The 20,186-nt window shown below is 44.0% G+C and overlaps 1 protein-coding gene across 4 annotated transcripts in view; it reads right to left on the bottom strand.

The window, feature by feature from the left end:
• Positions 1 to 6,983: 6,983 nt before the first annotated feature.
• Positions 6,984 to 20,186, bottom strand: part of limd1a (LIM domains containing 1a) — a 64,640-nt gene continuing 51,437 nt past the window's right edge. For 2 of the 4 annotated variants that reach the window (XM_068054346.1, XM_068054341.1), the window contains exons 5-7: positions 14,977 to 15,028; positions 12,272 to 12,340; positions 6,984 to 9,313 (exon numbers count right to left, since the gene is read on the bottom strand). In XM_068054346.1, coding sequence (XP_067910447.1) covers positions 9,179 to 9,313; positions 12,272 to 12,340; positions 14,977 to 15,028 — 256 coding nt within the window. In that variant the 3' untranslated portion in view covers positions 6,984 to 9,178. Of the gene's footprint in view, positions 9,314 to 12,271; positions 12,341 to 14,914; positions 15,029 to 20,186 lie in introns of those variants that run through there. The other 2 variants (XM_068054329.1, XM_068054335.1) reach the window with 2 other exon arrangements.

Raw genomic sequence — 20,186 nt, forward strand, 5'->3', positions numbered from 1 at the left:
TCTCCAAGCACTGTCTCTTAGTATGCAAATGTCCTCCAGCCAATTGTCTGTGATCTCTTCTGAAACAAGTAATTTCTTCACTCCAGCAACAGTTTAAAATTAATATTTATATAATGAAATTAATATGATTCAATCTTGGCAGGTGGGGGTTTTCATGACACATACATCCTATGTTAATTGCAGTAACAATTAACAAATGACCATATATGTCCAAGTTAGGATGGTGCATGACCTGGGAGGTGAACTCGGCGGTGATGGGTGTTCCCATTATATTGCAGCCCTTGACCTTATGAGTAACGGAGGTGGTACATAATGCAAGGTTTCATTTGCTAACTTGCTGTTCATTCATTGTTTGAAATATTGTCAAGTGACATTACGCGTGACATTATGGTGATTATAAATATAGGACACTCAGTTGTTTTTTTACATCGCACCTCCTCAAAGAATAAACCAAACATGTTCATAAGCTGTGGAATTGTAGCAGCACTTTGTTCAGTGGGAGCCCTGTCTGGTTTAATTGTCATATCATTCTGCAGCCCACCTGGTCTATTTATACAATGGACAACAAATGGAGTAAAACAAAATAACAGATAGATGTACTTTCTATGTGTTTGCAGCATTATAGAGGCTACAGTTTTTGTTAATTTATTAACGGTTCTTTCCTGATATTACTCAGAATCAGTGTCTGGTGCACACTTGTGCTATTTAGCTGTGCCAAGAGGGAGCAGTGTCTAATCAGGGATGTCCTGTTAAAAATATCGCTCTGTGGGGAAATGGCACATCCTCGGGTCAACTACAGGCTAATTGTCGAAGGGAGTTTGTGTGCTTTGGCAACTGCTTGTAAATCAGCAGTTCCTGCCTTTAGGGAAAGACCAGATTATCACTGTCAGAGAAAAGCAGCAGGAAGTGACTGAATTTCATTCTCTTTTGATACACTTTTGACACTTTGAAGTGTGACAGTAGGTACAAGACAGCTATTGAGAGAGAGCCATACTTAAGGTTGAGCTGGTTGTGTTTTACTGTTTAGCATAATTCCAAACCTTTTTTCTTTCACTGAAAGTTGACTCCAGAGGAAGCCAAGAGCAGTAACATGAAAGCTGCCCTCATGACCTGAAACTAGACCCATTAGAAAATGTTAACGACTGCCCACATTTATCCAGTGCCTTTAACATTGACAAGCATCCCAAGGTGTTTCGATAAAATGTGACACTGGGCCACATAAGGAGATATTAGGGCAGATGACCAAATGCTTGGTCAAAGAGGTAGGTTATAATGAGCGTCTTAAAGGGTGGAGATATTTAGAGAGGGATTTCCAGAGCTTAGGGCCTCGGCAACTGAAGGCACAGCTGCCAATGGTGGAGTGATTAAAATCGGGAGTGCACAAGAGGCCAGAACTGGAGGAGTGCAGAGATCTCGGAGGGTTGTAGGAGGTTACAGAGATAGAGAGGGGCAAGGCCAAGTAGAGATTTGAAAACAAGGATAAGATATTTAAAATGGAGGCATTGCTGGAAAGGAAGTCAATGTAGGTCAGCGAGCACAGGGGTGATGGTGAACAGGATTTATTGAGAGTTTGGAGGAGCTCAAGTTTACAGAGTTTGCAAGATGAGCCCAGGCCAGCAAACTGCTCCAGAGACCATTGAGTAATTCTTGATCTAGGTGGGTCTTCTACATCATAGCACTGCAATAAAAACAGAAAGTGCTGGAAATATTCAGCAGGTCTGTGGCGAGAGAAGCAGAGTTAACGTTTAAGGTCAATGACCTTTCATCAGAACTGATGAATGATGAGTACGGCACCCTCTGTTTTTATTTCAGATTTCCAGCACCTGCGGTATTTTGCTTTTATCAAAGCATTGTAAATTGCTTGACACACAATTCAGAAACTGCTGATAATTTTAACATTTAGATTGCAATATCAATATACCACCTAGTCGTCTATCAGATTGTACAAATTTCAAGTGGTGGAAAACTAAGCAGCCGTGTCTAACCTGGAGTGGGAACCTTTGTTAAATTTTCTCCTCTTCTAATGCCAAAAGGTGCCAAATCCAGCATGAGTCCAATGGTGATAAATTAATGCAGCACACATCAGAAATTGAAACGGGGAGTTTTCGGCTCATTGTGGGCGAGTACTGTTCAGGCAGTGCTTTAATCCACTAAGCCACCTTTTCTTCCCAATTACTCGTGGTCTGCTCGGGACTTTGAATGATCCCTTTTAGAACATTCTGTGTTTCTAAACCCAGACACTGCTTGAAAAAAAGCTGCTCATTTGCCTTAATAACAACTTGTATTTATACCGTAGCACCTTTTGTGGAGACAAACTTCCCAAAGTGCTACTCAGGAGCATTTTCAAACAGAATTTGACACTGAGCCACATAACAATACTTACCTTTACATATTTCTTAATGTACCCCTCCCTACCTCTGTAATCTCCTCCAGCCCCACAACCCTGTCGAGATATCTGCGCTCCTCCAATTCTGGCCTCTTGTACCTCTCCAATTGCTCCAGCATTGGCGGCCCTGCCTCCAACTGTCTGGGCCCTAAGCTCTGGAATTCTCTCCCTAAACCTCTCCACCTCTCTCTGCTCCTTTAAGACGCTCCTTAAAACCGACCTCTTTGACCAAGCTTTTGGTCACCAGTCTTAACATCTCCATACGTGGCTGGGTATCAAATTCTGTGAAGTACTTTGGGTCGTTTGTCTACACTAAAGGTACTGCTATATAAATACAAGTTGTATATAACTGACAGACAGGTGAACAGATACGTATAAGGTTTATCTTTTTTAAGAGTTCGGGAATCTCTTGTAAGGAATTTTTCCTCTCTTACTCCTACACTCAACAAAGCAGCCAGCTTCCAGGCTTCAATGCGTGCTGCTAATTAACCCAGTGTATGGGGGAATGGCACAGGGTTGACTTCCCTCCGGATTTAACCTCCCACCCTGTACAAAATTTCCCAATGACAGCAGAAATTCAGGGTGAGGCATCACAGACCTCAAACTGGTGTCTTGCAGCTCTATAGTGAAGCATGCCAGGCGTTCATGGAGCTTGCCATCACCCTGATTGTGTTTTATTCACATTTTTTGCCAGCAACATCACACTGCCATTGTGATTCTAGTCTCTGCGATAAATCATTTTATCTTTTAATGCGTTTTGAGGTAATATTTTGGAAGAAAGTTTGTGGCCCTGAATTTGTTAGCTGAGAAAAAGAATTGATTTACAAGCATGCAACCATCCCCTGCAATCATCAAATAGTCTACCAATATCCCCTTAAAAACACACACACATAATCACTGTAAGAACACAAGAAATAGGAGCAGGAGTAGGCCATTCACCCCCTCGAGCCTGCTCCACCATTCAATAACAGCTGATCCTGTCTGCCCCCATCAACCACCCGCCCCCCCCCCCCCCCCACCATAACCCTCAACTCCCTTATAGATCAAAATTCTGTCTTAACTCAGCCTTGTATATATTCAATGACTCAACCTCCACTGCTCTCTGGGGAAGAGAATTCCAAATATTAACCACCCTCAGAGGAGAAATTCCTCCTCACCTCCGTCTTAAATGGGAGACCCCTTATTTTGAAACTGTGCCCCCCAGTTCCAGATTCCCCCACGAGGGGGAAACATCCTCTCAGCATCTACCCTGTCAAGCCCCTTCAGAATCTTATATATTTTAATAAGGTCACCTCTCATTCTTCTAAACTCCAATGAGTATAGGCCCAACCTGCTCAACCTTTCCTCATAAGACAAACTCTTCATCCCAGGAATCAGCCTAGTGAACCTTCTCTGAACTGCCTCCAATGCAAATATATCCCTCCCTCAATAGGATGCAGTCTCACCGTTGCCCTGCAGCAAAACTTCCCTACTTTTATACTCCAAACACTTGCAATAAATGAGAGGTCTTGGACAATGGAGAGTGTCTAGAAAACAAATCCGTGCCTTTAGGAGAAGATAAAAGAGATGGAATTTTAAAAGAACTATAAGTGGGAGTAGAGTTAGTGAAGGGCTGTGAGTCAGCTGTGACTCAGGGGTAGCTCTCCTGTCTCTGTATCAGGAGGTTGTAGGTTCAAGTCTCTCTCCAGAGACTTGTACACAAAATCTAGACTGATGATTCCAGTGTAGTACTGAGGGAGAGCTGCACTGTCTGAGGTGCCCACTTTCAAAGAACAGGCCTTCTCTCCCATTGGAGTAGGAGTATAAGAGCCCATAGTACTCTTCAACGAAAATCAGGGAGTTACCCCTGACATCCTGGTGAATACTTATCACTCAACTAACACTTTTTAAAAATAAATGTGAACTGATCATTTATCACATTGCTGTCTGTGGGAAGCTTGCTGTGTGCAAAATTAACTGCCATGTTTCCTATGTTGCATTGAAAGAGCTTAATGGACTGCAAAGTGCTTTGGGATGACCTGAGGTCAAGAAAGGTGCTATATAAATGCAATATAAAATCAACACATTCAGTTCATGTATACAGGCCAAGATCATGGGGCCGGCGAGGAGTCACTGATGCCAAATGGCCATGTTGGAAAATCATCGGGGGGGGGGCGGGGGGCACTACCTATTTCCTGTTCATTAATCTTACTGGATGGTCAATCGTGGACAGGGTGTTCCGGAATTTTCCGAAATGTGTAGCAGGTGGGTGAAGTTCACTGCCGGTCCCTCCAACCCCGAAATTCAGCCCGTCGTGTACTTTTGAACATGAATCGGTGTGGGAGAGCGGAGATGTGGGCCTTCCTGTTTTGTCTGCTGTGACTCAGATGGTAGCACTCTTGCCCCTGAATCACAAAGTTCAGAGTTTAAGTCCCACTCCAGGGCTTGAGCACAAAAATCAAGGCTGACACTCCTGAGCAATACCGAGTGAATAACAGGCCTTCTCTGACCATTATCAGAGGTGCCATCTTTCGGACAAGACAGTAAACCGAGGCCCCATCTTCTTGCTCAGGTGGATATAAAAGATCCCGTGATACTATTTTGAAGAGCAGGGGAGTTCTCCCCGGTATCCTGGCCAATATTTATCCCTCAACTAACATCACAAAAACAGAGTATCTGGTCATTATCACATTGCTGTTTGTGGGAGCTTTCTGTGCATAAATTGTCTGCTGCACTACAACAGTGACTACCCTTCAAATTTACTTCCTTGGCTGTAAAGCCCTTTGGGGCATGAAAGGTGCTATAGAAATGCAAGTGTTTCTTTCTCTCTGCCCTACCCTCACAAACCCTCCCAAATGCAGTTTAGTGAACCGGCAGGTCCCTTGTTTTGCTCAGTATGTCAAATGCTGTCAACTTGTCGTCTTTCCTTACATCACAAAACATGTGGATGGAGGGGATGGGCTAGTGCAACAACAACTACTGATATTTATATAGCGCCTTTAATGTAATAAAACGTCCCAGGGCACTTCACAGGAGCATTATATAACAAAGTATGAGATCGAGCCACAAAAGGAGGTACTAGGTCAGGTAACCAAAACCTTGGTCAAAGAGATAGGGCTTAAGGAGTGTCTTAAAAGAGAAAAGCAAGGTAGAAAGGCGGAGAGGTGTAGGGAGGGAAATCCAGAGCTTAGGGCCCAGGATACTGAAGGCGTGGCCACCAACGGTAGAGCGATTAAAATCCAGGATGCTCAAGAGGCCAGGATTACAGGAGCGCAGAGATCTTGGATGGTTGTGGGGGAGGGGCGAGGCTACAGCAGGATTTGAAAACAAGGATGAGAATTTTTAAATCAAGATGTTGCGTAAGCAGGAGCCAATATAGGTCAGTGAGCACAGGGGTGATAGGTAAATGGGACTTGGTGCAAGTTAAGACACAGGCAGCAGAGATTTGGATGACCTCAAGTTTATGGAGGGTAGGAAATGACCAGAAATGTGTTGGTATAGTCTAGTCTAGCGGTAACAAAAGGAATGGATGAGGGTATCAGCAGATAAGCTGAGGCAGGGACGGAATCAGGCATTGTTCGTAAGTGGCAATAGGTGGTTTTAGTGAAGACAAATACCAACCTCTAGAAAAAACTTGCAGTGAGAAGCAGATCAAAATAACCGGCTGGAGGCAAAAATGGCAAACTCTTTGGCTTTGTAATTAGCAGCAGAGGAAAATAGTTAGGAAGAAACAACTGATTAATGTCTTTCTTAAAGATGAATCGCTAGAAATGGTTTGCTAACTAAATCGAGACTAACTATCTTAAATAACTCTGGCAGTGAGAATTTGTTTTGGACAGTTAAATGTGTTAGCGGTCATTTCAAGTTAAGTATTTTATTGTACTACTTGTTCAAACTGTTGCTGTAGTTTAAACTTCTCGAGCACGTTTGCTTGAACAAACTCGAATAAACGGACAAAAATATATCAAACGATGACCCAGGTAATCAAATGCTAAATAAGCAAATGGCATGTAGTTCAGCTCTCCCAACAATGTTAATCTGTAGCTGAACTCGCAACTCTTGGTTCTTTGAGCCCGCTCCTCTCTTTCCCCTGGACTCCAGGGAAAGTGACAATTTCACTGGACTCGACAGTCATTGAAGGGACTGATGCTCCAGAATACATTCAAATCGCCAAGATTGGACTGACACGGAGAAAGAGACCCATTAGTTATCCCTGATTAAAAAGTTCCACTTTGTACAGGCTGTATCTTTGCAAAATAGTGTCATGACTATTCTGTGCAAGCAAATGTCTCCCATTAAAAGCAAGGATTCCATCTTATAATCGGAACAAAAATTACACAGCAGCCTAGAAACACATCTGGATATCCAATTTCTACTCAAACAAACACCTTCACTCTCTGGCCAAGTTTTGGCAGTGCTTGCCTGGGACAAGAAATAAATGTTTTTGCTACAAGCGTTGGGGTGTGGACACTCCTGTCATTAAACCATGAAGTGGCATCCTGTGGAGAAAGCATAGCCTCAACAACACTTCCTACAACCAATGCAGGTGAAGATGCGAATATGTTACTGAGATTGGTTAAAGCTTAAATTAGAAAATACCCCAGAAAGCCCAAAAGATCCACATCCATAGAGTCAGACATGGCACAGAAAGAGGCCATCCAGCCCATCGAGACCCTGCCGGCAAGCTTTGTTCTCATTTAATCTTTTTCAACATAACTTGTGCTCTTTTATAATTTTAATATCATTTTAATTTAAGTTAGCAGCAAAAATGTAACACACACACACACACCCCTATTTCCTGGAATTTATCCTTTCCATTTATTGGAAATCCTCAAACCAGGGATAATTGGGAACAAGCCAGGAATACTGTGGATTTGATCCCCCCCTTCCCATCGGAGGCTGTGGACAAGGACAGAAATACAATGTATTGCCAGTAACATGCTCTCAGTCACTATTCCAGAACAAAAACTACCATTGTAACATAACATTTAAAAAAACATACAAGAATCCCATGTGGAACATTTGCAGTAATGTGGCATAGTCCAGATTTAGACTATCACCTCCAACTGTGCCAGCTGGATTGTTCTGTGTGCTCCAGTCCCCTAGTGACAGCATTCATTGCTTTGTGCTGCAGCTTCACATCCACTAGAACATTGTCCAACTTCATTTCACACAGAATCCTTACAGCAAGCAGAGAGACCATCATTTCATCGCTTTTGGCTGAATTTGAATGGAGATCCCAGAGGCCCAACTCAGCCTGCAATTGTGAACACTTCCCTTAAAATTCTAACAGCCAAAACCAGGGACACCATTTAACTATGTGTAGCACTGAGGATATTTAAATAATGTAATTTAAAAAAAAATATCCTATAGTTCATAAGCTGTTTTTTGTCCTATTGATTATATGGTTTTAATCTTTTTCTAATGAGTTTGATACTTTGCAATCTTTCCATAAAATACATATAAGATCCTGAGGGGTCTTGACAGGGTGGATGTGGAAAGGATGTTTCCCCTTGTGGGAGAATCTAGAACTAGGGGTCACTGTTTAAAAATAAGGGGTCGCCCATTTAAGACAGAGATGAGAAGTTTTTTCTCTCTCAGAAGGTTGAGTGTCTTTGGAATTCTCTTCCTCAAAAAAGACGGTGGAAGCAGAGTCTTTGAATATTTTTTAAGGCAGAGGTAGATAGATTCTTGATAAGCAAGGGGGTGAAAGGTTATTGGGGATAGGCAGGAATGTGGAGTTGAGGTTACAACCAGATCAGCATTGATCTTGTTGAATGGGGGAGCAGGTACAAGGGGCCAAGTGGCCTACTCCTGCTCCTAATTCATATGTTCATACAAATGCCTCCGATATGAGGAAGGTTTTTTTTTTTTAAATTACACAGCGAGTGCTCATGACCCGGAACTCACTGCCTATGAGGGTGATGGAAGCGGAGACGATAAATGGTTTCAAAAGGAAATTGGACGGACACTTCAGGGAAATAAACTCCCAGGGCTTCGGGGATAGAGCGGGGAAGTGGGACTGACTGGATTCCTCTAAAGAGCCAGCATGGACTTGATGGAGAGAATGGCCTCCTTCTGTGCTGTAATCATTCTATGATTCGATTAGCACATTTCAGAGTTGATCCCAACAGTCAAAAAGTCCTCTTAGAACAGTTGCTGTTTTAATACCGTACACATGATCACAATCACTGAAAATCCATGGGGAATTTTCAGGGGAAGATTGCCACTTAGAAATTATTTTGTGTGAGTGAAATACATTTGTCTAGAAAACATTCTAAGTTGAAGAGCAGAAAATTCAGATCCTTGGAAGGGTTCCATATCCCCTCACTGGGTTATTCATCACCAACATGCCAGCCATGTTAATCCCACACCAGACCATTAGACACGGAACCTTTCCTGTTCTGGGAATTTAATCATGTGACAAATTCTGTTTCCATACATGAAACCTCTAATAAACGTGCATCCTTCAAAACGTTCATGCAAATCTAACTTCAATACAATTTGGTGCAACAATGGGTGTCTGCATTTTGGTAGCACTCAAGCTCAGTAAAATGGAGCTTCTTAGGGGATCAATATTTTCAGATTTTTTTCAAAAAATATTGTAAATGATCAAAAAATACTTGAAAAAGCGTTAACACACTGCCGCTCATTGAAAGCTGGGGTCCTGTTCTGGCTTGTCCCTCTTCAATGGGACAAAGTGTTACTTGGAAACCAGCTGTTATCAGGGTTCTCCAGGTGATGGAGCTTGGCAATTCCAAGGCTTCACCCTCATTCTGATCAAGCTTGCAGTAAAGCCACTCGTCGGAGGGCCTAGTATTTCGGCTGGTAGATGGAGACGGGGGTTCCGTTGTCAACGTGTTTCAGGTGGCAAGTGTGACAAAGCAAGTGTCCGTCCAGTGGATAGCAACGGTGATCCTCTTCATCATTCAGCTCGATGCCACAGTCCTAGAAATGGTGGGAAAACAAATATGGGCATGATGTTAGACTAGAAGAAAGATTACAATGGAGCAGATATGAAATTTGTGTAGCATTTCGTGGTGAAGGCACCAACTATATTCATATATTGGAACAAGCTGAAAATAGGGTTGCTTGGTGGAATAATTTATGGGCTGCTCACATCAGTGGTGCCCCCAATTCTGCAGAGAAAATGCCCCGATCTCAGCTGCCCTGTCAGTGTGCCACTGATTCCAGATGTTAACAAGAGCCTTTATGAAGCACTTTCTCACTCTGGCCCTTTACTGTCAAGACACTTTTTGTAAAAACAAAAATGCTTATGCCTGTTCACAAATTATCACGAGTTCCCACTAAGCTGGCAGTCTAGTAGAATAGTGTCAGTAATGCTGGCAGATCTTTCCACCCAGATGTTTACACTAATGATATGATTGGGCAGTAATTAGTGAGAAAAATGTTACACGCAAACTTACATTCTACTTTCTTGCATGTTCCCCCCTCTCACAAACTTTCTGAAAGTTTCCCTTCACCCAAAGTTACAATTCTACAGGTTTTATATTTTTCATTCATGGGATGTGGGCGTTGCTGGCCAGGCCAGCATTTATTGCCCATCACTAATTGCCCTTGAGGTGGTGATGACGAGCCACCATCTTGAACCGCTGCAGTCCATGTGGGGTAGGTACACCCAAGGTGCTGTTAGGAAGGAGGTTCCAGGATTTTGACCCAGCGACAGTGAAGGAACAGCGATATAGTTCCAAGTCAGGATGGTGTGTGGCTTAGGAGGGATCTTGCAGGTGGCAGTGTTCCCATGCATCTGCTGCCCTTGTCTTTCTAGGTGGTAGAGGTCGCGGGTTTGCAAGGTGCTATTGAAGGAGCCTTGGCGAGTTGCTGCAGTGCATCTTGTAGATGGTACACACTGCTGCCACTGTGTGTCGACGGTGGAGGGAATAAATGTTTAAGGTGGTGGATGGGGTGCCGATGAAGTAGGCTGCTTTGTCCTGGATGGTGTCGAGCTACTCAAGTGTTGTTGGAGTCAGCAGCCCGGGCAAGTGGAGAGCATTCCATTATACTCCCGACTTGTGCCTTGTAGATGGTGGACAGGCATTTGGGAGTCAGGAGGTGAATTACTCAATTCCCAGCCTCTGACCTGCTCTTGTAGCCTCAGCATTTATATGGTTGGTCCAGTTCAGTTTCTGGTCAATGGTAACCCCCAGGATGTTGACAGTAGGGGGATTCAACGATGGTAATGCCATTGAACGTCAAGGGGAGCTGGTTTGATTCTCTCTCTTGTTGGAGATTGCCATTGCCTGGCACTTGTATGGCGTGAATGTTACTTGCCTATCAGCCCAAGCCTTAATGTTGTTCAGGTCTTGCTGCATGCGGGTAGAGACTACACGGTGCCAGTACTCCCCCTGTATGTTGCCTGAATTCCCCTTCAAGTCTGAGACCATCAGGCTCTGAGACAATGCTGATATGAATGCTGAACTCGACAGAGTAGTCATCCAAAAATCCACATGCATGCATTTTCCAGTCGGGATCATCAGACAGTGAGCAGAAATGATAATCCTCAACATTCCCCACCCTAACTCACGGAGCACTGAGTCCAGTTATAATTTCCCATCATTGAGCTGCTGAGATCAGCTAACTTAACGTATACTGGGGATCAAAACTAGGACCTTCCTGGTTTTAGTGCTCAGATATTCACCAGATAACGGTGGCTATTACTGTGGAGGTTGTAATCTTTGCATTGTACAATTGCCCCAATATGCTTCCAGTGTTATTGCTCATTGCTGCAACTGAACTTACTGAGCATGGAAAATGCTACGAGGGTTCCTGAAACATCCCCCTATTTAGATAAGGATGACAACTTCAAATGCAAGTGTAACTTCACGCAAAGTGTTATGAACTTGCTGGCTAAGATGGTCCTTCTTCTGCACATCCTCCTCACCTCCCCTTGGCAAAACCGGCTGGCACTTATCTGGGGCATATCCTGGAATCTACAGACTAGTTTCACTGCAGGGACAAGCTCTTCCTGTAAGCACGAAGGCTACTACTCCATTAGCTACTGCTGGTGACATGTGCCAAACCAGTTGGTCACTTAATCCACAGATACATTCAGCAAATCTGAGAGGCCTGGTTTGCAAGGGGTGACATGCTCAACACTTTCCCTGTGAAAAGGGGGCAAAGCACAGAATGTTTTCCTGGGTGGTGAAGTGTCCAAGAGTTTGGCAATTGGCACCCCTGTGGTGTAAAGACCAACAGGCCTGGTCACTACCTCCTCAAATAGTTAAGATGCACATCCATTCTCTAGAATGCTAAATGGGTTTGAGAGAGAGAGACCATCCATGATCTAATTGAATGGTAGAATTGGCTAGAGAGGCTGAATGACCTGCTCCTATTCCTCTGTTCCAAGCATGCTTGAGAGTGAATTAATTCCCACGGTTGCCTGTGGACTTGAGCCATATTGGTCCAACACTCCACCTGATGCATAGTACAGGCCACGATAAGCAGGAGCTAGGCTCCTTCCATTGCAGTGAGATTACTGGATTAAGTCAAGTCCTCACCCAATTCTTATTTACATCAGACAGAATGAGAGAGCGTAGACAATACAGTTCGGTGTTTTCTCTCTCTGGGATAGTTATTAATCTGATCAGAGAATTTAGACTGGGGCAAGTTACATCTTCATATCAAACGGTTAGGAAGAATTCGGATCTGATGGAGTTGGTTTGCAAAAGGAAGGCGATAGTGATGGCAACATCCAAATTTAATTGCATGGTCATACAACTCTCAAAAAAAGTTACAGAAAGACTATCTGTGTGTTATACGAGAGAGGTATTACCACTGGCTTTGAATAAGCATATTTAAAACTTCATTATATGCTGGGATTTAATATTGGGTTTATGGTTAAGCTGCTCTTCTACTTTCCTGTCACTTTCGATTAGATACACATACCTCACAATGATAGCATTCCACATGGTAATCCTTGTCCATGGAAACAACACGAATCGTTTCATCAGAGCCCTGTGGATATATAAAGATTTATGTTACATACCTGTAACTAATTGTTATTTCCTCACTTTTTTCCCCCCTCCTATAAGCTTCTGATCCTACCCAGTGATGGTGCATTTGAGATCAGCTTCCAGCCTCCATCAGTAGCAGAATGTCCAGAGCCCTTTCCTTGATCAGTCACTCACTGTTCACATCCTAGGAATACGAGGAGGCTATTCAGCCCCTTGAGTCTGTTCTGTCATCTAGCTCCACATACCAGCCTTTTCCCTATATCCCTTAATATCTCTGGTAACAAGAACCTATCAATCCCAGATTTAAAATTAACAACTGATCTAGCATCAATTGCCATTTATGGAAACGAATTCCAAACTTCCACCATCCTGTGTGTGTAGAAGTGTTTCCTAATTTCACTCCTGAAAGGTCTGGCTCTAATTTTGAGCCTATGTCCCCTAGTCCTAGACTCCCCAACCAGCGGAAATCGTTTCTCCCAGTCTACCCGATCTGTTTTCCTTAATATCTTGAAAACTTCGATCAAATCACCCCTTAATCATCTAAATTCCAGGGAATACAATTCTAGTTTGTGTAAAATAAAAGCAAAATACTGCGGATGCTGGAAATCTGAAATAAAAACAAGAAATGCTGGAAACACTCAGCAGGTCTGGCAGCATCTGCGGAGAGAGAAGCAGAGTTAACGTTTCAGGTCAGTGACCCTTCTTCAGAACCCTTCTGATGAAAGGTCACTGACCTGAAACGTTAACTCTGCTTCTCTCTCCGCAGATGCTGCCAGACCTGCTGAGTGTTTCCAGCATTTCTTGTTTTTATTTCTAGTTTGTGTAATCTCTCCTCGCAATTTAACCCTTGGAGTCCAGGTATCATTCTGGTAAATCTACACTGCACTCCCTACAAGCCCAATATATTCCTCCTAAGATGTGGGGCCCCGAACTGCTCCCAGGGGCTGAATTTTTATGAGTGTGCCACAAATCGCAGCAGCGCTCTCCGATCTCAGCGGTCCTCCGGCATGGATCAGCCATCGGGGATTGCGGGGGCCCATTTATATGGAGGGGCCGCCCTGATGACGTCGAGGGGACGAACGCCCCGACCCGGCAACGCCGTCTGGCGCCACCGCCATTTTTAAAGGGCGTCAAGCCCTTCAGCTAGACTGAAATTTTTAAAGGTGCTGCCGCATTGAAATGAGAAATAGAATTTTAGTGAAAATTTCAATCCCCTTTCCTACCCTCCCCACTGAGTTATCAATAAATAAAATAACCTATCCCCCGGAAAATCAATTTAAAAAAATGATGAACCTTCACCGCCCCCCACCCCCTTGACTCTCAACCCCTTCCCACCATCCCCACACCCAATTGCAGCAGTTTTCCCTGCTACCTAACACCACCCACCCCGTCTGAAAATTTTCACTCCTCCCCACGCTTCGGAACCCAAACGGAGTTCCATTCAGTCGCCAGCATATCAGCGTGGGACAGCCGTCACTACCAGGTAGGTGATTATTCTTTAATTGTAATATCATTCGCATATTAAAACGAAGGCCCCGCCACTGTGGAGGGGGGGGGGGGGGGGGGTGGGGGGCCACACCGAGGCCTCGCCACTGCTGGTAAAATGCAGCAGGACCTTCCTGGCACCGGAGTTCGTGGCGGGCCTCTCCCAGAAGCATTTTCCGGGGCCCCCCCCCCACTCCCTGCCACGACCCCCCGACATCGGAGGGCTAGTAAAATTCAGCCCCCGGTGTGGTCTAACCAGGGCTTTGTGTAGTTGAAGCATAACTACAACCCACCCCCGACAACCTTGTATTCTAGTCCTCTAGACATAAAGGCCAGCATTCCATTAGCCTTTTTAATATTTTCTGGTGGGACAATTATGGCTGCCCAGCGCTATTCTCCGCCGACACTAGCTAACTCTGCACTGAGCAAGGATCAAACCTCTCAATTTCTACAGATGAGCACAGTTCTAAGATGCATTTCTCTCTCAAACCATTGAGAGGTGCTAGATCTAAGGCGTGAAATGTTGAGATACAGAACTGAGGGACATCAGTTATTCACAGGAATTGGATGTTAATTTACTCTGGATCCACCACACACCTTATGAGGAGAATAATTCCATTCCTGGTTTTCCACACACACTTCTGGGAAAGCCCAGATCTGTTCATGAACCTATAAACACTGCCACTTCAATAAGGGGCCCAACAGAGGTTAAAGTTATAAATGGATGCTGTTAACACGGAGATGTGCCTTAAAGTAAACTTTGCAAAAAGGCTATCACGGAGTGGAGTGTGTTGATACGTCGACATGCTGTGATCGCAGTGCTGGGACATGATGAGTGTTGTCTGGGTGATCAAGATATAGAAATATTGAGGTAGTTGCCCAGTGTATGAGAGGGGTAGGAGGGCAGGACAAAAGTCTCAGCTGCCGAGTCACCTCAGACCACCCTCACTGACCTGGTGAGCGACTGGACAGTAAGTGAAAAGTGGAAACCAGTCACCTGATGGAGGAACACAGCTGCCTATTTGAGAAGCAGCCTTATGGTGAGGGGAAATTAATGAGTAAAACGGGGCATAAACATGCTCTAACTTAACTTTAGCGTCTGTCCCGAGTGACCTATCTCACCAGTAAACCGTCTTTCAGTGCAGTACTGACCTCTGCTGGCAGGATGGCTTGGCCACAGGCTGCACACTTTGGAGCCAACACTCTGAAAGAGGAAAAACAAGCAGATATATCACACACCACATCAGCACAGGGTTTTAGATGTTTATCAGACAGTGCTGCAGCTCATTACCACCAGAGGTCAGAGTGAGAGACATCGTTAGAAATGACCACTCTTCTGAATACATTGTATATTCCAGAACACCTGAAGAATCGTACTGAAGCCAATCTTCACTCAATCTTTCATTTTTTTTTTTACAGAGTGAAACATTACAAGCATATGCCTCCTAACTCATCCCCCCCCCACCCATGTTTGAATAAGTATTTATATGTGCTCAAATGAATCCCCAGTTAATGCCCACCACCTGCGTACAACTAAACACCCAAATGTACTAATTAACAGACAAATGTTGGTGAAATATTCACAACTTAACCCAATTTTGTTCTCCGAGACATGGGTGAGCTTTAACCCTCAAAAACGGGTGGGTTGGGTTCGGGTGAGACAATGAAATTTTAAAAATCCCAAACCCAGCCCTAACCGGCCCACTCTGCATTTAACGGAGGTAGGAGATGGGCTGGCCAATTAATTTGCAAGTCTCAGGGAAACCCAGCAGCTGAAGGGAGGCGACGATAGCTTCCGGGAGAAAGTAAGCCTTTACAGTACTGCTCGTGGGCCAGGAGGAGCAGGAATCATACAGAATTATAGAATGCTTAAGCACAGAAGGAGGCCATTCAGCCTGTCGAGTCCATGCCGGCTCTCTAAGAACAAACCAGCTAGTCCCACTCCCCCCGCTCTGACCCCGTAGTCCTGCTAATTTTTCCCTGCAGACATCTATTCTTTTGAAAGCCACAATTGAATCTGTTGTGATATTGCTTTAATTAACTGAATATGTAAATAGTTTAGTATACATGTTACAACTGAGGTGGGAGGAGTGCACTGTTTATTCTAGTCCTACTTCTCCACAGGTCATAACATATATTTAAATTTGCCCACTTACTGATACGGTCAATCATAGACTCTATTTCTCCCAGAATAAAACACACAACCAGGTTTCTTTAATAAGCAACAAAATTATCTGATTATGAAACAAGTCTTAGCCAGTAAGGAAGTAAAGCATAAACACACAGATTGAAATGTTACAGCTCCCTTTTCACCTTAGCCCCTCACACACATACACCGGTTAACCAGAAAAAGAGATTTGTGTTTTATAGTTAATTTACAAAAAAAAAGACCCCAAAAAAACTTGGGCTGAATACTTGCTCATTCTTAAAGAAACAGATAAAATATGTTGTGTTCCAAAACTGGCATATAGTCTGGCATCTGAGTACATTTAGACAGGTCACTGGGATCTTTTAGAACAATTGGTTTCAGGCAACATTGAGAATTAATTTAGTAGGCTTTTCTTCATAGACAGGCAATGAGATGAGTTGACACAGTAGACTTCTCAGGGTCTTTTAGAGGGGTGCTGGAAAGCTGAGCTGGGTTGTGGTCTTATCTCCTTCCTTGGGAATTCTCTTCTCTCCTTGGAAGTTCTCTCCCTTTTTATTTGTTCTCTTCTCCTTGGAACTGCTCTTCTCCAACTCCAAACAATACAAAAGTGAGAGTGGAAACAGAAAGTTCACCTTCTGACCCTGTCACTTCTCTGTACACATCTTCCCCAGTTAGCAGGGTTGCTGTTCTATTTTTAAACTGGAGTCATGTGATAACCAGTAACTGTTATTATCAAACAAGTCCTCTTGATGCCCTCTTGGGGGGAAAAAAACAGTCCAACATGTTTTCAGTTTGACTGAATTCCTCGAAAAAAAAATGTAACAAAAAGCAGAAGCACTTTCATAACAATCACAGGAAGTGATACAAGTTGACATGTGACATAGTAGTTGGAGCAGTGTTAGTCAGCAGGTAGCATGTATATTGAAGGACCCACCCCCCTAGAATCCTGTTATTCTTCAATAAAGAACCCTTTGTTTAATTTACCAATCATTGTTATATTGTTTGGTATGTTTGTGTTAAGAACCAATAACACACCAGAATCTGCCTCCAACACACTCTCAGGCAGTGCATTCCGGATCCTAAAGACCTGCTGCATAAAAAAGTTTTTCCACATGACGTCTTTGGTTCTTTGCTAATTACTTTAAATCAGTGTCCTCCGGTTCTCAACCCTTCCGCCAATGGAAACAGTTTTTCTCTGTCTACCCTGTACAGACTCATGATTTTGAACACCTCGATTAAATCTCCTCTCAATCTTCGCTTCTTTAAGGAGAGAAACCCCAGCCTCTCCCATCTATCCACGTAACTGAAGTCCCTAATCCCTGGAACCGTTCTGGTAAATCTTTTCTGCACCCTCTCCAAAGCCTTCAAGTTCTTCCTAAAGGAGCACTTCCCCAGCAACCACCGCCCCCGCCCCTCCCTCACCCCAAGCTTAACTTCTTTCCCATGGATTGGACTACCTGACCCCTCAAACTGGTGTGGGGTAAGGGATCAGACACTCCCACTAGCAGCTGCAGGCTCTTTGTCGGTAGCTGCGGCCTCCTCCGGAATGCTCTCTGCCTGACGGGAAGCCAAGGGTGTCAGTCAGTCAGGCTGACTTTTGGGAGAGAGCGAGGGGAAACCTGTCAAAATAAAAAAAAGACGCATGCGGAGGAGTCTAAAACCCTACAGCCGGATTTTGTGTCCAAAACTCTGCCACTGCCGTCCCTCCCCCACCCGTCAATATTGGGGCTGCAGATTTTCAAGCGGGGACACTGGATAACAAGCAGTCAGAGTAACCATGGCGAATCTGACTCTGACGAACTGCGAGATGCCTCGTGGCTGAGGTCAGTGAAGTGAGCATTGACATTAGGAATTCTTAAATCGATGATCCAAATTGACCAGTTAATAAATAATGTGTGTAATATGTAATCTGGGGAAGAATTATCAATGAATTTTGGTTGACAATACTTTCCTTTAATAAAGAAAGGCTGGATCAACAATCGAGTACAATAACCCAAATGGTCATGATCAGATTAAACACATCTGACAAAGTCCCAAGTGAGTTTGAGTTAGCCTCACATTTATCATATTATTCTGCTAGCCACAACACAATCCATTTGTAAAACAGTTGTAGCGCATTTTCTGTTTAACGAAAGGCGAAAACTTGCAGTGTAGCCCTACAGAGTCAGTTGACGTTGGTTGTTGTCACTTTGTCCTGGTGGGACTGGGACTGGGACTGGGACACACAAACGGAATGAATTAGAATAACTCCGTTGATGGTTTTCCCCTGCACCTCAACGCAGAACCTCTGCAAAAGCCCAGATCTGCGTTTGAACCTATAAACACTGCCATTGTGATTAATAAGGTCACTATTGGGATTGACACATTAGAGGAAAACCTAGCCTTAGCTTTGTTGGAAAGTTATGGCACTGAAAATAAAAATCATAAAAATACACTCCGGCCGCAATAGTTTTCTAATCAAAGCCAGATGCCGACACCAAAGGTTGCCAGCCTTGTGGTTCACTACAAACCCTCTGAACCCTGCTTAGCTCTTGCAGAATTGAACAAATTCCCTTCTTCAGTGTTGTTTTCACATCACTTTTAATTCAACAGCATTTAAACCAGCAAAAAGGGGACAAATCATTAAGAGTCTCCCCTGCACGTCCCCCACAACAAAAGCATTAAATTACTAGAAAATTCCTAAAGTCATGCGATGCAGTCACAAACATTCTATTAAGCTGAGAATCTCATCAACTGAAAATCTACGAACAGGCACTCATCATCGATCACAGATCAGACACATGGGTAAATTTTACGAATTTGTGCTGTTGGTTCTGTCACCAAGGAATACACATCTGGAATTTGGCTGCATAGGTCATTGGGCCACACAGTGTTTTCCATCCATTATTGGCAGAACATCCTGCAGCATCCACTATCCCCCAGCATCAATTTCTGAAATAGATTCCTGCCACAGGAAGGTTCACCCTGAGAGCTCCTTTCAGTAGCTCCAATATCTAAATTCTTGCATGGAGCAGACTCCTCCTCCATCATCAATTCCTCGTGTCCCAATTTGGTCACAACTGGCATCAGGTGCCTTTCTAACGGTTTAGAAACACTTTATTCTGACCCCTTACAGCTCTGTCTCGCAGGCTGCTCACTTCACTGGCTACATCACCGGCACTAAGCGGAGACCAGCAGCTGAACAGGTCAAACAAAATAAGATTTTCGAACCGTTTACTTTAATCAAAAAAAGTAAACTTTTACTTAAGTTCCATTTCCCTTGGCTCCCACTGTGGGGAATAAAACGGTTTTATTTAATTAGTGCATTCCCAATTCCAACTGTCATTCCAATAAAAGCCAAATACTGCAGATGCTGGAAATCGGAAATAAGAATCAGAGTTAAGGTTTCGGGTCTGTGATTAACTCGGCTTCTCTCTCCGCAGATGCTGCCTGACCTGAGCATTTCCAGCACTTTCTATTTTTAATTTTAATCAGTGTCATTGCTGGCTTTCTTTTATCTTTAATAAATTCATGCATCTTCCACTCCTTTCATCTAAATGAGTGCAGGATCAGCAGAGAGATACGGTGGTTCTTGGTGTAGAACCAGACTTGACTTAAAGTTCCACGGATACTGGACGATTTATCTGTCTTAAAGGGGGCCAGAGGTAACAGCAGATGGATGGAGTCGAAGAGACCACTCCTGGCAGTTTGCGTTTGACTGTCGGGTGGGTGGCGTTTGAGTAAATTTGTTCTGCGAACGTGGGCGAGAATGCATTCATTGCTTATCCATAGCTGCCCTGAGGAAGGTGATGGCATTCCCTTCCTTTGATCCCGGTAGTCTTTGGCCCGTGGTGCTCCCATAGTGATGTAAAGTACAGGATTCCAAGAGTAATGAAGGAACTGTTATCTATGCCAGAATGGTGTGCGACTTGGAGGGGATGACCCTCCCAAGACCCTGCTGCACTTGTCCTGCTCGGTGGTACAGGCTGCAGGGCAGGGAGGTGCTGTTGAATTGTTGAGCTTCGGTTCACTGGACGAGATGACCGACATTCCTGCCGTCTTACTGCATTAGAAGGGAGCCAGAGACTCTGCAATGCCCCAACTGTGCCTCGTGATAGCCCTGGGGCTACCTGGCTATCCAACAGCAACACTAGCTTTCTGTTCAAATCCCTCGAAACACACACAAGGATTCACTCAGGTGTCCCCCCTACACTCTGAAATCAAGCATTTGACT

This window comes from Heterodontus francisci, chromosome 2 (assembly GCF_036365525.1).
Source record: "Heterodontus francisci isolate sHetFra1 chromosome 2, sHetFra1.hap1, whole genome shotgun sequence".
In the NCBI taxonomy this organism is placed as follows: Eukaryota; Metazoa; Chordata; class Chondrichthyes; order Heterodontiformes; family Heterodontidae; genus Heterodontus; species Heterodontus francisci.